The sequence below is a fragment of the Grampus griseus genome (assembly GCF_964374135.1).
Source record: "Grampus griseus genome assembly, chromosome: 12".
NCBI lineage: Eukaryota > Metazoa > Chordata > Mammalia > Artiodactyla > Delphinidae > Grampus > Grampus griseus.
Window position 1 is genome coordinate 11,174,701 of NC_139006.1, and position 23,916 is coordinate 11,198,616.

Genomic DNA, 23,916 nt, shown 5'->3' on the forward strand with positions numbered 1-23,916 from the left:
TGAGTCATCCTGAAAAACTCACCCAGCCTGCCAGGCAAGGGGCCCTCAGAGAATGTAGGGTACTTCCTGGGGTATGAGTGGAAAAGTGGTGTGCGAGAGGTCACAGCGTGTGCTTTGAGTCCCCACGTGGTCCCCACGGAGGCCTCTGAAGATACCCCAGTTCACCCCCATGTGAAAGAGCCAGCATGTGAGGGCTCATCAGGATGTGGCGGGGGCGGGATCTGACACTCAAGCGAGAACTACACCTGTTCTCGCCTGTTCCATCTGAGGGCCCTTGTCCACTCATTCCTTTGCTCCTGCACACCAGCAAGGGGAACTGGAGAGGAGGCAGGAAGGGACACGCCTGCCTAGTCTCCACACTGCAGATTCCTGAGCCATCTGTGGTCAGACCAGAGGGGCGGGGAAGAGGTACCACACTGGATGTGAGAATGAAGTTTTGGTTGGACTAGAATGGCCTTCTAATATTTAAATTTGAGACTGTTCTTATAGTTGAAACTAAAAGCTATGGGATCTAATGAAGTCTTGCCAACTTCAGCTCATGCAGTAGCCCAGTAACGATAATTTATTTCCACTGTTGAGGAAGCTGCTCTGAGACATTCGTCATTCAGAGCTAGAATGCAGTTTCTTTTGATTGATTGATTTATTTATTTACTGTTGGCTGCGTTGGGTCTTTGTTGCTGCATGTGGGCTTTCTCTAGTTGTGGCGAGCAGGGGCTACTCTTTGTTGTGATACACGAGCTTCTCTTGTTGTGGAGCACAGGCTCTAGTCTCACGAGCTTCAGTAGTTGTGGCACGCAGGTTCAGTAGTTGTGGCGCATGGGCTTAGTTGCTCCGCGGCATGTGGGATCTTCCCGGACAAGGGCTTGAACCTGTGTCCCCTGCATTGGCAGGCGGATTCTTAACCACTGCACCACCAGGGAAGCCCTAGAATGCAGTTTCTGAGATGAAATACAATTCTCATCAGTTCACTCCCAGGCAGGGAGCTGCTTCTGGGGGACAGAGAAACCACAGAACTCTCGGCAGTCTTCTAGGGCTGGAGAGACAAAACCAGGGACTTGATAGGCTAATATCCCAGAGAGAAGGAGTGGGGGGACAGAAAAGTGAGCTTGATCGATGGCAACATCCCCCTTAAGACAGTGGGCAGATTCTGAAACAGTGCAGGCCAAGAAGCTAAGAAACCAAGCAAAAGGTTCCTGAAAAACAGAGCGGGGGAACTTCCCTGGCTGTCCAGTGGTTAAGACTCCGTGCTTCCAATGCAGGGGGCAGGGATTCGATCCCTGTTTGGGAAAGTTCTGCCTGCTGCACAGTGCGGCCAAACAAACAAACAAACAAAAACAGAGCAGAGTTTCCAGCAGTCTTGCCATTAGAACTCAGGACTGGCGGGAGGGGCCTCGGTGAACACCTAAACTTCTCAGTTGGAAATCCTGAAAGGCAAGGCCTTAGAAGTGAAGGCCAGAGTTAAATGGTGTCTTATCAAAACTGCAACCCAGCCTCCATCCAGCTCAGCCTCTGATTGGATTAAGATGGTCAGGCCTCATGTCATCTGTCTTGCAGAGAAAGGGTGAACCCCCTCCAGAGTTAGATAACATCACCTGGAGACTCTAGATATTTTTTTCATGCACAGACATTGTATGGCATTCCACAAAAATTACGAGGCCTGCCAAGAGACAGGACCAAATCACTGAAAACAAAGAGAAAAGTAGTCAGTAGAAATAGACCCCACAGGTGACCAAGGCATTGGAATTAGACAGGGGCTTTAAAATAACCATAATTAATATGTTCAAGAAAAACAAAGCAGAAGATGGAGAAAATGGATGAAAAGAGAATTTTACCAGAGAATTGGAATCTATAAACTTCATAGTCCAAAAGATTGAGAGCATAGAGAAGACACTTGGGCTCCTCATCGACAGGGGGATTTTGAAAATGCTGGTTCAGCTCTATACAAGCCATAAAACCCTACAACCCACAGTCTGAGAAAAAGTTTGCCACCATGGGTTGTCATTCTCTCTGCTTCTTAAGTGGCTTCCTTTAAGGAATACATATTGTACTCTGAACTCTTGAGTCTACTCTGCCCCATAAGCCCAATCCCTGGAATGGAGCTCTGTTAAAGAGGTGCCTTTTGCTAATTATCCTAAATACATCCTTTGGGCAATGTGTGTTGCAAGTACTATTAGTTAAGATGGTCAGGGAGATGAAGCCTATTTGAGTTGACAGTAAGTGACAGGAGCCAAACAGGAGAGGATTAGGGGGAAATTTGACCTGGGCAGAGGGGACATAGAGTACATAGACCTCTGAGGCAAGACTGTGTTTGGCGACTTAACCTGGGGATAACAAACTTTTCTCTAAAGGGCTAGATAGTAAATATTTTAGCTGTTCCAAGTCATACAGTGTCTGCTGCAACTAAATTCTGCTGCTATAATGCAAAGGTACAGACACATAATAAATAAATGGGTGGTAGTGTCCCAATAAAACTTTATTTATGAACACTGAAATTAGAATTCCTTGTTAATTTTCACGTCACAAAATATCCTTTTGATTTTCCCCCCAACCATTTAAAAACGTAAAATCCATTCTTTTCTTTTTTTTAATTTTTATTGGAGTATAGTTGATTTACAATGTTGTGTTAGTTTCTACTGTACGGCAAAGTGAATCAGTTATACATATACATATATGCACTTTTTTAGATTCTTTTCCCATATAGGTCATTTCAGAATATTGAGTAGAGTTCCCCGTGCTATACAGTAGGTCTTTATTAGTTATCTGTTTTACATATAGTAGTGTGTATATGTCAACTAAAATCTTCCAATTTTTCTCTCCCCTCCCTTTCCCCTTTGGTAACCATAAGTTTGTTTTCTACACCTGTGACTCTATTTCTGTTTCGTAAATAAGTTCATTTGTACCATTTTTTTAGATTCCACATGTAAGTGATATCATATGATCTTTGTCTTTGTCTGACTTCCTTCACTCAGTATGACAATCTCTAGGTCCATCCATGTTGCTGCAAATGTCACTATTTCCTTTTTCATGGCTGAGTAATATTCCATTGTATACATGTACCACATCTTCTTTATCCATTCCTCAGGTGATGGGCATTTAGGTTGCTTCCATGTCTGGCTATTGTAAACAGTGCTGCAGTGAACATTGGGGTGCATGTGTCTTTTCGAATTATGTTTTTCTCCGGATATATGCCCAGGAGTGGGATTGCTGGATCATATGGTAGCTCTATTTTTAGATCTTTCCGCAACCTCCATGCTGTTCTCCACAGCAGCTGCACCAGTTTACATGCCCACCAACAGTGCAGGAGGCTCCCTTTCCCCACACCTTCTCCAGCAGTTGTTTGTAGCGTAAAATCCATTCTTAACTCTGGGACCGTAATTTGCTGATATAAGGGGGGTTAGGTAGACGGGGATCAGACCATGCAGGACATGTAGGACATGGTAACAATCGGATTGAAGCAAAGCCCCTTTCACTCTCCAAATGTAAAGCCACCCCTCAGGGCAATTGCAGGCCGGGGTGACAGTTCTGGGAGGCAGCTTCCTACAGCTCATGGGAGATCACCAGGTTTGTTTCATTTTCCCCCAGTATCAAGAGACGACAAGCAAAAAGGCAGAAGCGCGCGCACCCGGGCGCGCGCGCGCACACACACACACACACACACACACACACACACTCACACACACACACACAGATACACACACATACACACACAGAGCTAGAAAGCCAGAGAGGACGTGCCCAGGTTCACGCTGACGTTTCTCCAGCATGCACTACGGGGTTTAAAGTTGGACGCACACCTGCTCCCTGCGGGAGTGCACCTGCTGAGCCGCGCTCCGTCCTCGTCTCGCGAGAGCGGTGCCGTAGTAGTGGCCCCCACCCCCACCCGGCCACCAAATCCCTCTCCCCGCCCCCTCGGCCCAGCCTCCGCGCTGTAGCACAGTCCCTGCCATCTCCACCGCCCCCGGGAGCAGCCTCGGCCCGCCGTGCGCGCTTCCCCCGCGCCCCCGCCCGCCGACTGCTCGCTCGCACGCCCGCCCGGTAGTAATTTCACTTTGCCACGCGAGCTCCGCATCGCCTAGAAATCCCGCCCCCCGCTCCCCCTGCAGCCGCCGGGAGTCGTCCCTTTTCCCGGCCAGGTGCGCGAGCCTGCGCGCTCCTCCTCCGCCTCCTTCGGCGGGTCCCTGGCGAGCCGGAGCCGGGGCCGGGGCCCGGCGGGGGCGGATGCGCGCACCGAGCCTCTCCACCAACCCGCTCCGCTGCAGGTCCCTTGCTCTCCATCCCTCGCCGGCGCTCCCTTGCCCCCCCACCCCCCTTGATTGACAGGCAAGATGTCGGAGTGGAGCGAGGCAGGAGCGAATGCAGCAGCCGTCACCCCCGGAGCCCGGCGGCGGCAGCAGCAGCAGCGCGACGACGAGCCAGCAACCAGCCGCAGTCGCCGCCGCAGCCGCGGGAGCAATGCAGACAGCATCTTGAGAACGCGCTAAAGCACCACAAACGGTGGACAATGCCGTGTCACTGCAACTGGGAGGGGGGCAAACCAGATTTTTTTTGACATAAAAGCCAGCCAGCCAAAAATATATAATTTTGTCCTTCACGGAGCCGGTGTGTAAAGAGTGAGCGCTGTTTTCCTTCTCTCCCTCCTCCTCTCCCTCCCCCTCCTCTTTTTCCTCCTCCTCCTCCCTAAGTGTACAGACAGCATCACATCACCTGGTTTGCTTCTGAGAAACAGCATCTCTCCTTTTCAGGGACCAGAGACTCAGAGAGAGGAGACGTTCTAATGAAGTCTGCTTGATACCCCAAAATAAAATAATAAATTGTGGCTCTTGTCCCCTCCTCCCACCCCCACCCCCTCAACCCTGTGTGAGATGTTGGGTTTCTTCTTCATGAGACATTGTTGAGAAGTCGCAGTGGTTGGAGAGGCGTAGGGGGCAGACTACCTCTGCTCCCCCCACACCCCCCTTTTTTCTCTCCGGGAGGAGGAGGAGGGGAAGGGGGCTTGCAGAGCAAGCGATGGATGAGGAAAACATGACGAAAAGCGAGGAGCAGCAGCCTCTGAGTTTGCAAAAAGCCTTACAGCAGTGCGAGTTGGTCCAAAACATGATAGACCTGAGCATCTCCAACCTGGAAGGGCTTAGGACCAAATGTGCTACTTCCAACGACCTCACACAAAAAGAAATCCGGACCCTGGAGGTAGGTGTTGCCTATGGAAAGAAAGCCATCCTTCCTTCCCTCCCCCTTCCCCCCACCATCCCCTTTCCCTTGATTCTGTTTGTTGGGGGTGGGGTGGGCGGGTGGGAGGGTAGCAAGGTGGGCACGATTTGGTCTCCTGTGATTTATCTTGCAAAGCCTGCACTGGGTGTCCCTTTACTGTACTGCTGTCGTCGGCGCCTGGCTGGGTGGTGGGAGGAGTAGTAGTAACTGTTATTCTTTATTATTATTCTTGCGGCTGTGGTTATCATTCGCTTCCTCTTTGAGGAGTGAGTTCTCCCTTTTTTCCGCTTGTGAATTTGTTTATATGCCACGGGGGCTTGCTTGTGTGCTGGGTAAGACATTAAGGCGCTGCAGAGAACCCACGTGACCTTGCGCATTCTGCAGGTGGTCAAAAGGTGCTTTTTGCTCGCAGAATGGGGCTGCCTGTAAAGATAGACCTCTTCTTTTTCGGCCTCCTTCCCAGCCCCCCTTTTGCTCCTTGGATTTGGTTTGTTTGTTTGCTTGTTTGTTTTCAGTAATGTACATGTCAGGAGGCAAGATGCATGAAAAAGAATTCCCCATTGAGCTACCCATTTCCAGTCAAATCATTTTGATGCAGGGAGCTGTTGCAGGCCTGTAACGTGTTAAAACACAAACAAACAAAAAACAAAAACAACCCTGGATCAGCACACACAGGTGGTGTGGGAAAATACTCTGAATCTCGGTAGGACCGTGCAAAAAGGGGTCAGCAGTTTTATCTTTGGCGTGTTGTAACATTCTCTCCAACAGAACTTGAGGGGGAGTTTGAAGCAATTTCGTGGGGGGGATGGGGGGGTGGATGCAAAGTTACTCAGAAAGAAGATGGCAGAAATTATTTCTTCCGAAGGCCATCTGGTCAAAGGAAGAAGGTTTCAAGAGCTTTAGAAAATGCCTGGCGTCCACGTAATCACTGAGCATCCACGTTGTTCGAAACATCTCTAGGGTTCGACTCACATCCCTCCCTCCAACCGGCCCCGTGCTACGCACGGCTTGATTAAATTTGGGAACTCCCATTAGCTGGCACCTGCTGAGGGTGGTGGCCATGGGGCTGGGAGGAAAGGAAGGTGGTTCTCCCTGTGGTGGCGCGGGCGTGTGCAGAGCTGGGATGGCCACTAGTTTCCAGCCCGTGTGTTTCCAAGGCCTGAACTCTTTAATCCCTACTGAATCTTTTAGCCCTTGTGCCCCCATTCTAGCCTGGATGAGCATCTATCTCTGGTTCACTTTCAAGTCTTCCTTTTTCCTCCGTGGTTTTAAATTTGGCTGCATGTCAGCAGGCAGGAAGGTCACCAGTTTGAAAGTGGAGTTAGTGTGTGTGTGTGTGTGTGTGTGTGTGTGTGTGTGTGTTGAGTATGCTATTTGCTCCCCTAGAATGCATCTCTGTGTGCACCTGTCATCTGGGAAAATGATCGTCAGAAATGAAATAACGTAAGTATCAAGGGGTAGCAAAGGCGTGGGAATTCTATGGGGAGGCACACAGGTATTTTCTTTCTCGGAGCTTTGGAGAACCGTGTAGGCTAGGACTCCGCTGATGGAAGAAAAAGTGTGGGATGCCCTGGCCCAGCCTTCTGTCTCTGTCTGAGCAGTGCCCAAGAGAAGATTCTGTTCAGAATTGCATGTTGTAAATAAATAACCCAAAAGGGCCACCGGAGGTCTCTTCTGTTCCTCTGAGTCAGGAGTCCCAAATGCTAGTTTGTGTATTACTCTGTAAGTTTCTCCAGTTTTCTTTTCCTCTTTCCAGCATGCTCCATCCTCTGAGAGCTCCCTGGATCATGGTGATCGTTGTAGTGGGCCATGGATTCCATTGCTTCTTTTCTGCATAGTGGTTTTCTTTTTAAACTGGGGGATGTGGGCACTGGTATGGTGGGAAGTGACAGTTACTGGGAATGCATCTGTTGTTAGTTTCCTAATCCCAGTATGCCACAGAGTGTGCCCACGACTTTATCCATATTGCCCAAGAAAGGATCTTGAGCAGTTATGCCAGTTGAGGCTTCCTAGGCCTCTAGGGCTAGGGTGGGGCCTCTGGGGAGGGGCTCATGCCTTAGGGTCCAGACGAGTGCTGCCAAAGCTCTCATAGGTTTTGGATCCACAGTTGTTGTTGTTTTTAAACCCCAGCAGTTGTCAAACTTCATATATCGGAACCACCTGAGGGAGCTTATTAAAAATGCAGATTCTCAGCCTCTAATCCCAGAGATTCTAATTCCGTTGGGATTGGAGGGGGCCTAGGGATCTGCATTTAGCAAACAGTCCAGGTGTTTCTGATGCATGTTTTCATATTGACACTTTGAGAAAGACTAATCTAATAGGAGATAGAGGCCATATTTCAGCTATTTGATGATGACATCTCCCTGCTCACAAACCCTAAAGAAAGTAGTAAATTGAACAGACCATCCCTGGAAACCTTGCCTATAACCCCTGTGGAAACAAAAAACATCTGACATGGACTTAGTCTCCAAGAAGCGTACTTTCATGGTGAGGGAGACAAGGCTAATAATGTGTATGTGAGATGATGATAAAGTCCAAACAGTAATATGGGAGACAGCATGTGGGTCCGTTAGGAATGTGTTCAGCTGCGTGAAATGGAAAATCTACCCAGCGTGGTTAAGCAATTAATGGTTTATTTTTCTCATGTAGCAAGAAGTCTGGAGGTCTGTAGCTGCTTGAGTTGGCTCAGTGAGTTAATAACATTGGGGCTGATGTCTTTGCGAATTCTCATGGCCTCTTCCTTATGGCCACAAGATGGCCCCTGAAGCTTTAACCATCACACCCAGGTTCAAGGTATGGAAGAGGGGGACCAGGTGAATAGGGAGGAATAAAGCCTTCATATCTCTGTTTGGTTTCCGCAGGACACCTCTGCCTTCCTACCCCTAAGGTGATGTTTCATTATGTCTTCTTTGCCAGAACTGGGTCAGATCACTTGTCCGAGCTGCAAGGCAGTGGGGATACCACCGTGACTGGTTTAGATAGTTGCAGTCCGTTTCCTGGTTTGACCTGTTGCTACTCCTTACAAAATCAGGGTTGTGCTAGCATGGAAGAAGGCATGAAGGGACATTGGGTGCACAGCCAGCAACGCTGGCCACAGTATGTTACCAGGAGGTACTTTGGCAGAGAAGAAAGGTCATGAGTTTTGGAGTTAGACCGATGTAGTTTGGCATTCTAGCTTTCCTACTTACTTTATCTTGGCCTAGTGATTTAAATTTTCTGACCCGTGGTTTCATTTTTGGCAAAATGGCAGTGAAGGAATAACATTACTTACCTCAGAGGTGGTGGTAAGGATGAAAAGAGGTGAGATTTTCAAGGGTCTAATGCTATCTGTAGCCCAGTGCCTGCAGGTGCTAAATAAATGATAGCTTCTTTGATGGTGATGATTAGCATTACATGGTGTAGAGTAGATGACACGGAAGGGAACAGCTCAGACTGGAGGGAGAGAAGAAGGAGCTTAAGCAGCATTTCCAAAGTATGTTCTGTGGAACCCTAGCATTATCACTCTTTCAACAAATACTGAAATCCTGGCACTGTACTAGATGCTGGTGGTCAGCAAGTATTCTGAAGGCAAAATAAATCCCATGGTTAACACATTTGGGAAAGGTTGAGGTAAGCAAAAGAGATAGGTATCTTGACTGCAGGACTTCTCAGAGCCTTTAATGTGCTGTATTTGTACATTGTGACTCCAAGAGAGGGTAGCGTCTGCGGTGTTTCCTTTTTCCAGAGATGTCTCTGGGACTTGATGTTCCATAGAATGCACCCAGGGAAACATGTGATGAAGTGGTTAGGGAAGCATCCTTGACTGGGGAGCTGGGGACCCTGAGTGGAGTGAGGTATGGGGAGGGTTTAAATTGCAGCGTGTTGGGGGAGCTCTCTGGGCCAGAGCAACAAACCGGATGGAGGCATTCTCCTGCCTTCAAGGGGCAGCTTACAGACCGGCTGGCCCAGAATGGAGAGTACCTGGTAGAGTGTCATAGGAAACGAATTCAGGTTACAAACTCCTGGGGTGTAACTTAGGATCAGGAAGTCAGACAAACAAAGTTTCATCCCTTTGAGAGGGGAGATAGAAATCTTCAAAGGTTTTGGAGTGAGTACAATTAAAAAGTTGTTTCAAGGTTAGTCTGATGGCAGCCTGCAGCAGGGACCAGCAAACCTTTTCTGTAACGGGGCAGATAGTAAATCGTTGAGGCTTTGTAGGCCGTGTGGTTTCCATCACAACCACTCAGCTCTGCTGTTGTAGCCTGAAGCAGCCACGGACAACCCAGAAATAAATGTTTTCTAATAAAACTTCATTTAGGGTCCCTGAAATCTGAATTTGATATAATTTTCACATGTCACGAAATAGTATTTTCCTTCTAATTTGTTTTTTACATTTAAAAATGTAAAAACTATTCTTTGGTTTCGGGCCTTAAAAAAACAGGTGGTGGGTCAGACTTGGCCCGTGGGCTGTAGTTTGCTGATCCCTGATTTATAGGGTGAGAAATGAACCTGGAGGCACAGAGGCCATCTGAAAGGTGAGTGAGTGGCACTAGGGCTGGTGGGCACTGGCCACGTGCAGCTGGTACTGAGTTGGGTTCTATTTCGGTTAAGTTACAAGTGGAGGTAAATATCAGGGATTGGGTTGGGGGATGGCTAAGTAACAGAATCTCCTATACAGCGAGGGTGTTCTAGCCGTCACATATCTATTATTTGTTCTTTATCTGTTCCATCGCAATGACTGATTATGGTTTGAGAGACCATACCTAGACTTAATTTAAGTTTGGGAAACTGGACCTCAGACAATAACGCATTATTTTCAGTGATGCTGTGGGTTGGGATTGGCTGGGCAGTTCTTTGGCTCGTCTTGCAGACCAGTAGTTCTGGTCATCCGGCAGCCCCGCTGAGGCTGAATGGTCCAAGATGGCCCTATTCATGTGGCTGGTGGTCGGCTAGTGATTGGTTCAGGCACCTCAGTTCTCTTCCACATAGCCTCTCCAGCAGGACAGCCCAGATTTCTTTCTTTCTTTCTTCCTTCCTTCCTTCCTCTCTTTCTCCCTCCCTCCCTCCCTTCCTTCCTTCCTTTCTCTCTCTCTCTTTCTTCCTCCCTCCCTCCCTCCCCTCTTTTCTTTCTTTCTTTTTTCTTTCTTTCTTTCTCTTTCTTTCTTTCTTTCTTTTTCTTTCTTTTCTTTTCTCCCTTCCTTCCTTCCTCTCTCCCTCCCTCCCTCCTTGCCTCCCTCCTTCCTTCCTCTCTTTCTCCCTCCCTCCCTCCCTTCCTTCCTTCCTTTCTCTCTCTTTCTTCCTCCCTCCCTCCCCTCTTTTTTCTTTCTTTTTCTTTCTTTCTTTCTTTCTTTCTTTTCTTTTCTTTTCTCCCTTCCTTCCTTCCTCTCTCCCTCCCTCCCTCCTTCCCTCCCTCCCTTCCTTCCTTCCTTTCTCTCTCTTTCTTCCTCCCTCCCTCCCATCCTTTCTTTCTTTCTTTCTCTTTCTCTCTCTCTCTCCCTCTTTCTTTCACTCTCTCTCTCCCTCTTTCTTTCTCTCTCTCTCTCCCTCTTTCTTTCACTCTCTCTCTCCCTCTTTCTTTCTCTCTCTCCCTCTTTCTTTCACTCTCTCTCTCCCTCTTTCTTTCTCTCTCTCTCTCCCTCTTTCTTTCTCTCTCTCTCTCCCTCTTTCTTTCTCTCTCTCTCTCCCTCTTTCTTTCTTTCACTCTCTCTCCCTCTTTCTTTCACTCTCTCTCCCTCTTTCTCTCTCTCTCTCTCTCCTGTCTCTTTCTTTCTTTCACTGAACTACAGTTTATTTACAGTGTCCAGATTTCTTACATGGTGGCAGCAGCAGTGTTCCAAGAAGGCAAGCTCCAATTCATAGCCTGTCTTAAGCCTCTGCTTCTGTAACTTTTGCTAATGTCCCACTGGCCAAAGCAAATTATGTGGTTGAGCCCATCGTCAATGTGGGACTTAGTATCCAAGGGTATGGATTCCAGCAGGTGTGGTTCATTGGGGGCCAGTGAACAATCTAATATAACTGAATCACAGCTATGGAAAAAATCCAGAATAACGCCAAAAGAGCATGAGAAAGAGAGGAAGGGGCGTGGGATGATCAGCAAAGGCCCCCTTGGGGAGGTTTTACTGACCTGAGGAAGCAAGCCATGAACTATCTGGGGAATGCACAAGTCAGAGGGAACAGCAGGTGTAAAGTTCTTGGGTGGGACTGCGTTCTACATGTTTTGAGAACAGCAAGGAGACCACTGTGTTTGGCGCAGGGTGAGCGGGGAAGGGGTGAGGGGCGCAAGTGGGAGGCAGATGCAGGGCCCCAGTCATAGACGGCTTGGCTGAGATAGTCGCACTTTGTTCTAACTATGCAAAGGGTGGGGGACTGACTTATTTAAAAGCTCCTTTTGATTGCTGCAGTAGAAAGTAGACTATAGGGGAGAAGAATGGGAGCACGAAGACAAATTGGGAGGTTAGTATGGGAGTCAAAGCCGGGAATGACTGCTTTTATTTTTATTTTTTTGCGATACGCGGGCCTCTCACTGCTGCGGCCTCTCCCGTTGCGGAGCACAGGCTCCAGACGCGCAGGCTCAGCGGCCATGGCTCATGGGCCCAGCCACTCTGCGGCATGTGGGATCTTCCCGGACCAGGGCACGAACCCGTGTCCCCTGCAGGCGGACTCTCAACCACTGCGCCACCAGGGAAGCCCGGAATGACTGCTTTTGACGCGAGTGATGGTGGGGAGATGGAGCAAGTGGCCGGTCGCAGACGGTCACGTGCATGGGAGGTGCGTGTGAATCGGATGTCGGGGGTGAAGGAAAATAAAGAACCGAGGATTATTCCTACGTGTTTGGCAGAAGAACTAAGTGAGTGGCGGTGTCATTATCTGAAGTGTGAAGACCGGGGGTGGATTAGGTTGGGCTTGACAATGAAGTCCTGTTCAGACATTTACGTTTGTGAAGTAGACAGTTGGGTATGTGAGCCTGGAGATTTGAGGAAGGCTAGAGATATGAGGTTCACTTAACATGTCAGGAACATCTTTTCATCTTATTAAATAGTATTTTTAATGGCTGCATAGTGTTACATGGCTGTTGCGTAATTTATCTAACTTATTTAATTCTGTCAGATGTGTATGTTTATCATGTTCCATTATTATAAATAATACTGTAGTAGACATCCTTGTGGCTTGTAGTCATCCTTGCCTTCGATTCCTAGAAGTGAAATATTGCTGGATCCAAGGATATGCAAAGTTTCCAGACTTTTGATAGGTTTTGCCAAATTACCTTTCACCCACAGTGTGGGAAAGGGCCCGTTTTTCCCTATCCTCAGTCTGGATTTATGTTTTGTTTTATTTTTTGGTTGCCTGTGCTTTGATGACCAAGAGCTCTGGGTTAAGGAGGCAGTTGTCTTAGGCCCAAATCTCGTCTTTCCTGTTTGCACTTGGGAAGGACCTGGGAACCTGCGTTGGTGAGAGCAGCACATGGTTTTCCATGCACAGCACCCAGCCTGCAGCGACACAGCCTCTGCCTTGTTCTCATAGAGACATGGGTGGGACGTGGTCTCAAACTTCTGAGTCAGTGGCAAGAGTTACTTCTGAAGGGTTCTCTACCCCCTCTGGGGTTTTAGGGTGGGTTCTACTAGGGAGCTCTTATCCTTCTTCCAATGGGCAGGAAACTGAGGACTCTTCCTTGTCTCCCTGAGGACGGGTCATTTTCTGGGCTCCCCTCTCCACCCCCCTCACCAGACTCTACCTTTTGGGACCTCCCTTCCCCCTTGCTGCTCTGGAGCTGGGGAATGGAAGGTGTTCCGAAGCTGAGGAAGCCGAGGGGGACACGGCAACTGAGAGGGAGGATGGAGAAGCTGAAGGGTGGGGAGGGAAAAGGGACAACAGTGGGAGAAAAGCCAGAGCGTAGCGTGATTTTCTTGGGCAGGGTTTCTATGACCCTTGGAATGTCTCTCCAGTGGGGAGTGACCGTAACTGTAGTTGTTCCTGTTTTACAAGCCAGTGGACTGAGGTTTAGAGTCACTGATCTGACCCAAACTGCAAATTCAGGCAGCCACGTTTCCAGGAAGAGGTTGACTGCTCCTCCCTGGAGTCCCCAGAGGTGGCCTGGCCTGGAAGAAAAGAAAGCAAAGATGAGAGCAAATAGAGGCGAAGGAGGAAGCATAGGTGATAAGGGCAGTGTGGTCAGAGGTGAGAGCTGTGGGATTAATGAGAATCCTAATGATGGAATACTCTGTCACTCATGTGCTCTCATTGGTGACCATGCCAGATGATGACTGAAGAGAAATGCAGAACTGATGGAGACACAGTAGGGCATCTACAGAGACAAGGAAAGATGAGAAAAAGAGAGGGAGACATTTTATTTTTTTTATTATTATTTTTTAAAAAGTCTTATTTATTTAATTTTGGCTGTGCTGGGTCTTAGTTGCAGCATGCACGTGGGATCTAGTTCCCCGACCAGGGATCAAACACCGGGCCCCTTGCATTGGGAGCGCGGAGTCTTATCCACTGGACCACCAGCCAGGGAAGTCCCCAGAGGGAGGGATTTTAGACCTGAGAGGTCCAGTATGCCAGCCACTTGCCACATTGACTATTAATCAGTTGAAATGTGGCAAGCTCTAATTGAACTGTGCTATTATTATAAGATACCCGCCAGATCCCAAGCTCTTAGAAAGAATAGAATGCGAAATATCTCATTGGTATTCTTTTACATTGACAACTTGTTGACATGATGCTATTTTAGATATATTGGGTTAAATAAACTAGGTTAAAATTGATTTCACCTGTATCTTATTTTGTCCCCGAGGTTATTAGAACATTTTAAATGACACAGGCAGCTCACTGTATATTTCACTTGGTCAGCGCTGCTCTTGAGCATCGAGGTGATTTCTGTGTTTTGCCATAATGGAAATCTTGTTCTTGATAAAGACTGAGAGCACGGGCCCCCTGGAGTTTCTAGGCAGCCATTGATTAAAACTGTGGATGCGTTCCAAAGATGGATGTCTTTGATTTCCCTGGACCAGGAAAAAAATGAGATGAAGACTCAGAAATAATAACATAATTGAGTCCCTGGAAATTTGGGTGGGCGCTCGAAGCAGTAGAGCCAAGTAGTTGGGAGGGTGTGGGCTACACAGTAAGACTGCTTGGATCCCAGTCTGAATTCAGGATCTACTAGCTATGTAACCCTGGGCAAATGAGCTCTCCTTCCTGAGCCTCAGTTTCCTTGCTTATAAAATTGGGACAGTGTTTTACATGGGGTTGTTACGGTGATTCAATGGAATCATGCATTAAAAAGCTGAGCAAAGTCCCTGGCACATAGCAAATGCTTAATAATTGTTAGCTTTGGCGGTTTTGATGATCATACTCTCTGTAGCTTGTCATAGGGAGGTTAGGGTGCTTCAGCCCTGAGGTGGTGGGTGGGGTGTTTCAGCCATCCAGGGAGGTACCAGTTCATTTATTCCGTCATTGTTAACTGAGCCCCCAGCGTGTGAGAAGCAGGGAGAAGACAGCAAGACGTGAGAAGGCGAAGCCCATGGAGGCCTTCTATGGGATAATGGCACACCTGCTGGGCCGCAGGTGACATAAGCGAACAAGATTCTCATACCAGGTGTGCATCTTCGAACTGCTCACAGATGACTCACTTCCCATCAGTGCCTGGCAGGCTTTAGTCCTTAAACCGTTTGCTCGTCATAAACTCCAAGTTGGATAACAAAATGCCAGTTATGGGGTTGGGCCTTACAACTCCTGAACTTGTCTCAAGCTTGTGCGGTAAGGAGAAGAGTCAGAAGCTGTGATATCCAAGTGCTTCAGAGGACCCTGAGAGGTTGCGTAGGCCCCCTCCTGCCCCGGGTCCAGAGTCGGCTTTGCGATTTGGGGTGAGCGCTACTTCACAAAGCAGCCTTTTAAGAACTGCATTTTTTTTTTATTGTGGTAAAATATATATAACATGAAATTTACCATTTTAACTATTTTTAAATGAGCAATTCAGTGGCGTTAAGGACTTTCACGGTGTTGTGCAACCATCATCACTATCCAACTGCAGAACTTTTTCATCACCCCAAATAGAAATCCTGTACCCATTAAACAGTATCTCCCCCTGCCCCCAGCCACATGGTGACCTCTATTCTGTGTTCTGTCTCTGTGAATCTGACTCTTCTAGGCACTGCCTCACGTAAGCTGAATCGTACACTATGTGTCTTTGGTGTCTGCCTCCTTTCACGTAGCACAGTGTTTCTGAGGTTCATCCATGTTGTAGCAGGTATCAGTGTTTCATTCCTTTTTATGGCTGAATAATATTCCATTGTATTGACAGACCATGTTTTGTTTATCCATCCTGTGTTGATAGACACTTGAGTTGCTTTCATCTTTTGACTACTGCGAATAATGCTGCTATGAACGTTATTGTACAAGTACCTGTTTGATTCCCTGCTTTGAATTCTTTGGGGTTATGTATCTAGGAGTGGAATTGCTGGGTCATATGGTAATTCTATACTTAATTTTTTGAGAAACCTTCATACTGTTTTCCACAGTGGCTACACCATTTTATATTTCCACCAGCAATGCACAAGGTTTCCAATTTCTCTACATCCTTGGCAATACCTACTCTTTTCTGGTTTTTTGACTATAGCCATCCTAGTGGGTATGAAGTGGTATCTCATTGTGGTTTTGATTCACATTTCCCTAATGACTAATGATGGTAGGCATCTTTTCATGTGCTGATTGGCCATTTGTATATCCCCTTTAGAGAAATGTCTATTCAAGTCCTTTCCTAAGTCAGCCTTTTGATGTGGGTGAGTTATAAAGGTGAGAATTATCCTCTTTCTGTTGGCTTGGATCTGCTCTCTGATGTCTTTTATCCTTTGGTTCTACTCTTTGGAGGAGAGCGAATAAGGCCAGTCCTTCCTTTGGCTGACAAAAGTCTCAAGTAGAGTTTGCATTTAGATCTGGAACCTACCAAGTAGAGACGAGAGATAGCCATGTCCACAGATTCCTGACAAGTCTCCAACCCAAATTTTGCAGCCGCTGTCTCCCTGCTTTGTCCTGTCTGAGTTCCATTCTTATAGAATTTTGGATTCTGGGGTCTCTGGCGATGATAAATTTCCCTTTGTCTGTGCACCAATCCTACCCAGAGTATCATGCCCATCAGAAATAGTCATGAATGTGTCTCTTTGTGCCCATCCACAAAGGCCCTGCGATGGTGCCTTGGGCAGGGTTGGGTGGCATGCACTTGAGCAATGAGGCGAATAGACAGGTATAAAAAAGAACCCATCAAGTGGGGCATCCAGGGGCTTCATTTTTATTAGGTAGGAGGTAGAGCAAGGTTAGATGCCACTTTTTGTAGTTTTATGCTTATCTGACTTGGAGAAACAGTGCTTTGTGATAAACCCAAAAAACAATATTATCCTTTTAATATGTTGCTATACTATTATTTTAATATGTTACTGGATTTGATTTGTTAGAATTTTGTTGAGGATTTCTGTATCTGTTCATGAGGGATATTGTCTGTGGTTTCCTTTTTCATGCCATCTTTGTTTAGTTTAAGTATCAGGGTAATACTGGCCTTATAAAACGAGTTTGGAATTGTTTCCTCTACTTCTGCTTTCTGGAAGAGACTGTGTAGAATTGGTGTTACTTCATCTTTAAATGCTGATAGAATTCCCCAGTGAAACTATCTGGACTAGAGATTTATTTTAATTTAATTTAATTTTTTTGCAGAAGGTTTTAAACTACAACTTCAATTTCTTTAATTTATTCTTGGGTGAATTTTAGGACTTTGTGGCTTTCAAGGAATTGGTACATTTTATCTAAATTGTTCAATTTACATACGGAGAGTTGCTCATAGTATCGCCTTATTATCCTTTTGTGTCTGTGGGGTGTGTAGTAGTGTCACCTCTTTCATTCCTGATGCTGGTAATGTACATTCTTTCTCCTTTATTCTGTGTTAGTCTGGCTAGAGGTTTATCAATTTTAGCCATATTTTCAGAGAACTAATTTTTAGCTTCATTTATTTTCTCTATTTTTCTGTTTTAACTTTTACTAATTTTTGTTCTTCTTATTATTTCTTTTCTCCTGCTGGCTCTGGGTTGATTTTGCTCTTCTTTTTTCTATTTTCTTGAGGTGGATGCTTAGACTGTTGATTTGAGACCTTTCTCCTTTTCTAATACAAATATTTGTTGCTGTAAATTTCCCTTGAAGGATTACTTTAACTGCATCCCACAAATTTTGTTATATTATATTTTTATTTCCCTTGCATATATTCATCAAATTAAATGATATTTGATGTCATTTAATTTCCAAGTATTGGGGATATTTCCTGTTATCTTTGACTAACAGGTTAATTCAATAATGTCAGTGAACATATTTTATATTATTTTACTTCTTTTAAAATGTTTAAGGTTTACTTTATCACTTAGACCATATTCTCTCTTGGTGAATGTAGCAGGTATACTTGAAAAGAATGTGAATTCTGCACTTGATGGGTGCAGTGTTGTATAAATGTCAATTAGATCCAGTTGATCGATAGTGTTAAGTCCTCTATATCCTTGCTGATTTGCTCTCAAGTTTTATTGATTACACAGAGGGGAGCGTTGTCCATTTCTCCTTGTAGTTCCATCACTTTTTGCTTTCATGTATCTTGAGCTGTTTTGTTAAGTGTATATGCATTTGGGATGGTTGTTTTCTTGGCGACTTCACCCTTCATCATTATGTAAAGTTACTATTTATCCCTGGTAATTTTCCTTGCTCTGAAAACTATTTTCTTTGATATTAATATAGCCACCCCAGCGTTTCTTTTTTTAGGTTTTTAAAAGTTGAGGTAAAATTCACATAACATAAAATTCACCATTTAAACTCTTTTGAAGTATACAACTGAATGCTTTTTAATATATGTGCAATGTTGTGCAACCATTTCCCCTATCTAATTTTAGAACATTTCCATTACCACACATGCAAAAACAAAACAAAACAAAACAAAAACCCCCCAACAACCAAAAAACCAAAACTAAACCTTGTACCTATTAGCAGTCAATTTCAGTGTTCCTGTCCTCCATCCCCTGGCAACCATTAATCTATTTTCTGTTGCTATGGTTTTTCCTAGTCTGGGTATTTCATATAAATGAAATCATACAGTATGTGGCCTTTTATGTGTGGCCTCTCTCACTTAACATAAGGTCTTCAAGGTCCATCCATGGTGTAACATGTATCAATAATTCATTCCTTTTTATGGCTGAATAATATTCCATCATATGGATAAACCCATTTTGTTTATCCATCCGTCAGTGGACATTTGGGTTGTTTCCACCTTGTGGCTATTTGTGAATAGTGCTGCCATGATCATTTGTTTGGTTAAGAGGATGGGGGCATTTGGGGAGGAAACTGTTTTGCTTCTGGTAAAAACTAAAGAAACGTGTCCCCAGGTTCAGGCTGCCATGCAGTTAGGAACTCTAGAGCTGGAAGTTCCTTCCACACCCTTTGTGGTTGTATGTGATGGTCTCTGTGACATTTCCCTGGAGCTCTTGCAGGTACTTGGTTGGCTCTTCAGGTTACACATGCCAGGTGATGAATCGTTCACACTGACTTCAGAAATGGAACTCATTAAATAAAATAGTCATTTAAAAGACATTTATAGCCATTAAAGCGAAGCATATTCACTCTAGAAAAAAATAGAATATGCATTTAATCAAAAAGAAAAATGAACACACTTATAATCCCACCACCCACAGATCAACATTGTTAACATCTTGTTATAGAGTCTTATAGGTTTTTCTGCATGCAAACATGTACTTTCATATGACTTTTAAGAACAACTATATTTTATTTATTTCATAGTCGCCTCTTATTTGTTTCTTTTTCCTCTTAAAATTTGACTTAAGACATGAATGTCTTTCCCTGCCAAAACCATTTTTTAAATAGCATTTCAAATGGCTGGTAACACTCCAGCATAAAGATGTAGCATAATTGAGTTAAACAACCCCCTTTAGTGAGTTAGATTATTTCTGGTTTTTTGCTCTCATAAACACAGCCTTAGTGACTACTTTTGAAATGAAGTCTTTGTAAAGCATTCTTATTTGTTTCCTTAAGAAATATACCTAGAAGTAGAATTACTGCGTGCTTGTAAAGCTTTTTCTCACATATGGCCAAATGGTCCTTTAGGAAGAGTGTACCCGTTTATAACCCTCTCAGACTTTACGAGAGCAGAGTTTGTGGCTTTGCATCTTCAGGAATGACAACTGTGAGAGGTAAATGTTTCCAGCAAATCTGTGACTTAATAAAAAATATGTAAAGTCACTTTACTAGCGAATCCACTTGTGATGAGCTAAGAAACTTGGGGCAGGCTTGGTTTTTAAAAATACATACTTTCAGTTGAAATAAATACAGAGTTAGAATCGTGTCAATGACAAGGAAGCCTAATTTAAGATGAAATTTTTGTGAAGTGACATCAGAAAGTGATGTGAGTTTTACAGATGAGGCTGTGTGATTTCCAGGGATTACACAGTCAGTTGTTTTCTGGGACCAGGCAGGGAACCCACAGAAGAAAAATAGGCCAGGGGCAGGATACTTGGGAGGAGACATAAGGGTCATGGTGAACTGGAGAGCATATGTCACGTCTACAGATGTCAATGTTGCCAATGGGTCGTATGTAAGCCTCATTTTATCATGGAATTTCCATTTTCTAGCAGAACTCAGAAATCAAAACTATAAGTAAAAAGCAGACATTGACTCATTATTATCTGATTCAGAACCTCACTATTCTTTCCCTTAATATGTTTAAACAATGTTGGATAAGGAAAAGGAAGGTACAGATAATCAATGCTATTGAAGTAATGTCTCACTGCTGTTTCAAATTGTTTTTTCTAATCCTACCCATCCATAAGTTGAAAAAATTGAGGTTGTATTGTTTAGTCTGGAGAAGATGGGGTAACCAACTACTTATTGATTTTATGATCTTTGCTTATTGGGAGGCTGTTCTCAATCACCAGTGAGGGCAAAGTTAGAGATATGACTGGGACTAGACAATCACACACACACACACACACACACACACACACACACACACACACGCACACTTCAAACCTATACAAAGGTAGGGAGAATAGCATAATGGACCCTTATGTACCCATCATAAAAATTCAACAAGTATCAAATTATGGCCAATCTTCTCCCCCTACCCCATCCTCCCTGGATTATTTTGAAGCAATTCCTAAGACATTGTAACATTTCATCCTCAAATATTTCAAATGTATATTTCTGTTAAATACAAAGTACTCTGTTTTAAGCATAACCAGACTCCTAATATCACACCAATAATTCCTTAGATATTTCTCTAAACAACAAATCAAAGTATTTATACACAAAAGAGAGCTGTACTTCTCAAAGCAGCCATGGTAGAATGCATCTGTCTGTCCCAGCTCTGCTGGCGTTACTTAAGACATTCTTGAAAACCATCTTCAGAGTCACCTTACAAGACTCTTTATTTTTTTCTTGACTCTAAATGGTGGCTCTCAAGATGGAAGGCTACCATCTTGACTTGGCTTGACCCACTCCTGATGACTTTTGTCCCTTTAAAGCAAATAAATAGGCACTCAAAGAACAAGCCGTGTTGCCATTGAAGATTCTCCTGACAGCATTCTGGGCACCGTGTCTGGGAGGAAACTCAAGAAGAGTCATAGCTTTGATGTTAGGATAAGCCTTCAGCCATTTCCAATGTCTACCCTGAAAGGGGACCTGGTTGATTAGCTTCCACATTCATTCACTCATTCATTCATTCCACTTTGTGTTAAATGCATTAGACATACAAAGGAGACTGGAACAACGTCTTGCCCATATGGGGCTTAAGATGTATAAATATGTACAGCACATAAGGTACTGTTCTAGGTACTGGGACCTGGAATATACTGCCTCATGGATCTAGTGATATGATATTAAAGCTAAGACCTGAAGGACAATGGAGTTATCTTGAGTTGAGGAAAGGCTGTTCCAGGCAGAGGGACAGTATGTGCAAAGGCCTAGAGTTAGAAGCCTGGGTCTTCTGAGGGACCAGATGGAGCCCAACATGGCTGGAGTACCGAGTGCTTCAGGCCCATTTGAAGGCAAGGGGATGGGGCAGCACTTTTTCCTTTCTCTAAACTGGGCTCCTTTGCATCTTCTTCCTGCCTCATCTCCTCCTCATTATAGAAAAATGAGGCAGTCTCATTTGCCAAATTGAATAAAACTCTCTATGATCACCATTTCTCAAGTACAATTTGAAAGCATAACATGAGTTTTTTCGTCCCCTAAGGTGGAGGCAGGTTCTTTAACTCCATAACAAACACAAGCCATCCCATAATAATAACAGATGGGCAAGGTCTTGAGAAGGGTGGGCTGGAGGGAGGGAAAATAAAGCCAGGAGAGAAAGAGGTGGTGAAATGGAAATATGTTTTCAATCCCATGCTTTGTGGTTTATTATTAACAGCAGTGCAGAAAATGTCTCCACAGAATTATAAAAAGTTCATTAGTATCATGCTACAGGTCCGAGAGGCTGGTCATTGATCAGATTAATGATAATGAGAGCAGTCTTACATTAACTCAGATTAAGAGGAGGACTCTTCCCCCTACTATTCAGTCATACATGTATAATCACATTTCCTCACAGCCAGTCGCCCTTAGTTTTCTGCTAAGATGGGAACTAGGGTCTTTGCAAAGGTAGAACCAGGACGGCAGAGGGTAGGCTGAACCCAGATGCCACCTTGAACCTTGGGTCTGATGGAGGAAGAGTCTCTGGACCCTCCCCTGTGCTCCAGCTTTTGTCTAATCTCCCAGAGGCTGCCCTTCTATTTTTCAGACCTGTTTCCTTCCTCCTGGGCCTGTGTTATCCCAACTCATGATTTCCTAGTGTTGAGCCCATACAACATGCCATGCGACGTTCTAGGTGCTAGGGATACATCTGGGTGTAAAACAGGCAAAGAGCCCTGATGTTGGGTAGCTCACATTCTAGTTGGTGGAGACATACAATAAATAAACATGAAGGAAAGGAAAAGGTGACATTTGGAAAAGGTCATGGAAAAGGTGACATTTGACCAAAGACTTTCCTACATGGAAAAGGTGACATTTGACCAAAGACTTAAAGGAAACAAGGGAACCATCCATGAATCTGTCTGGGGCAGGGGAAGAGCACTTAGAGTGAGGCAACAGCTCATGCAAAGGCCCTGAAGCCTTGGAGGAAGCTTGTGTGACTGGAGTGGAGTGTTGAGGGTAAGGTCAGAGCAGCAGAGTGGGACCAGATCAGTAGGGTCTTTTAGACCAGTGTAAAGATTTTTTACTAAGTGCAGTGAGGTGCACTGGAGGATTTTGAGCAGAAGAGTAACATGATCTGACTTGAGTTTTAATAGCATCCTTCTAACTAATAGACTGTAGGGGGCAAGAGTAGAAGCAGGTAGATGAGTTAGAAGACTATCATGGAGAGAGACGATGGTGGCTCACCCCAGGCTGGTGAGCCGTGGTTGGATTTTGGATATATTTAGAAATTATACCAAATAGGATTTCCAGATATTTTTGACCCTTCCTGTTGATTGATGTAAAAAATGATGACGTTTACTGGTTGCGTTAACCCGAACTCTTTTGGTCGCAAGTGACAGAAACGTACCTCAAATTGCTTATGCAAAAATTGGGAGCTCTTTGGCTTATGTAACTGAGAAGTCTATGGGTCATTATTAGCTTCAGCATGGCTGGATCCAGATACTTAAAGAATATAGGCAAGGGCCTCTATCTCCACCTCTCAGCTCTGCTTTCTTTCTCTGTTGCTTTCATCCAGTCTTTCTATCACTTTTAGCTACTATGGAGGAAGAGCCTCCTTATTTCCCAGGAGCTGCAACAAATGTCTGGGGTATCCTTTTCACTGGTCAGGCTTGATTCATTTCTGTACTCCTCCTCTCTACAGGAGGGCACAGCATTCTCAGAGATCGATCCTGGAACCAGGGCGGAAGGTCAGTTCTTCCCAAGCTTCATGGACCAAGCAGGGGTGTTCTAACCAAAAGCTTGGATGGAGGGAACACTAGATTCTGTTGTCCCAATCCTTAATCCAGAATTCCAGCAGATGTAGGACATTCTGAGGAGGATATAAGGAGCAAAAGGGTAAAACATACCCTGGGAATGTCGAGATGCTCATAGTGGGGTGTTTCAGAGATTTTTTAACTCAGTGTTCACAGAATCAGTGGATTTACCTGAGAGCCTTACTCTGTGAGTCTACTCTGGGACCAAGACACTTTGCTTCCAGTGTGTTCTCATGACTGGCCTCCCTTTCAAGGTGGGCCATATATCTCTCATGGGACAACGAGTAGATGGAGAGCTAGAACACAAGGTATGGGTCCCAGCTCCGCCACCCTCTTGCTGCTGGTTTGGGCAAATTACATAACTTTACTGAGCCACAGAGGATATTGGCAGGATCAAAGGACAGACACTTTTTAAAGCACTTGGGGGAAATTCCCTAGTGGTCCAGTGGTTAGGACTCTGAGCTTCCACTGCAGGGGGCGCGAGTTCAGTCCCTGGTCAGGGAACTAAGATCCTGCATGCCATGCAGCATAAATAAATAAATAAATAAATAAATAAATAAATAAATAAATAAATAAATAAATAAATAAATAAATAAAATAAAGCGCTTGGGAAACTGGACCCACAAGTCAGGGCCTTGGCTGTATTGTTTTGTGTTTGCTGATCATGGGGTTGCCAGATAACATATAGGATGCTCAGTTAAACTTGCATTTTATATAG

General features: G+C 44.9%; 1 protein-coding gene across 1 annotated transcript in view; it reads left to right on the plus strand.

Moving 5' to 3' along the window:
* Nucleotides 1–5,007: 5,007 nt before the first annotated feature.
* Nucleotides 5,008–23,916, plus strand: part of KSR2 (kinase suppressor of ras 2) — a gene marked incomplete at both ends in the record, with an annotated part of 397,529 nt that continues 378,620 nt past the window's right edge. The window contains one exon of the mRNA XM_082668163.1: nt 5,008–5,187. Coding sequence (XP_082524289.1) covers nt 5,008–5,187 — 180 coding nt within the window. The remainder of the gene's footprint in view (nt 5,188–23,916) is intronic.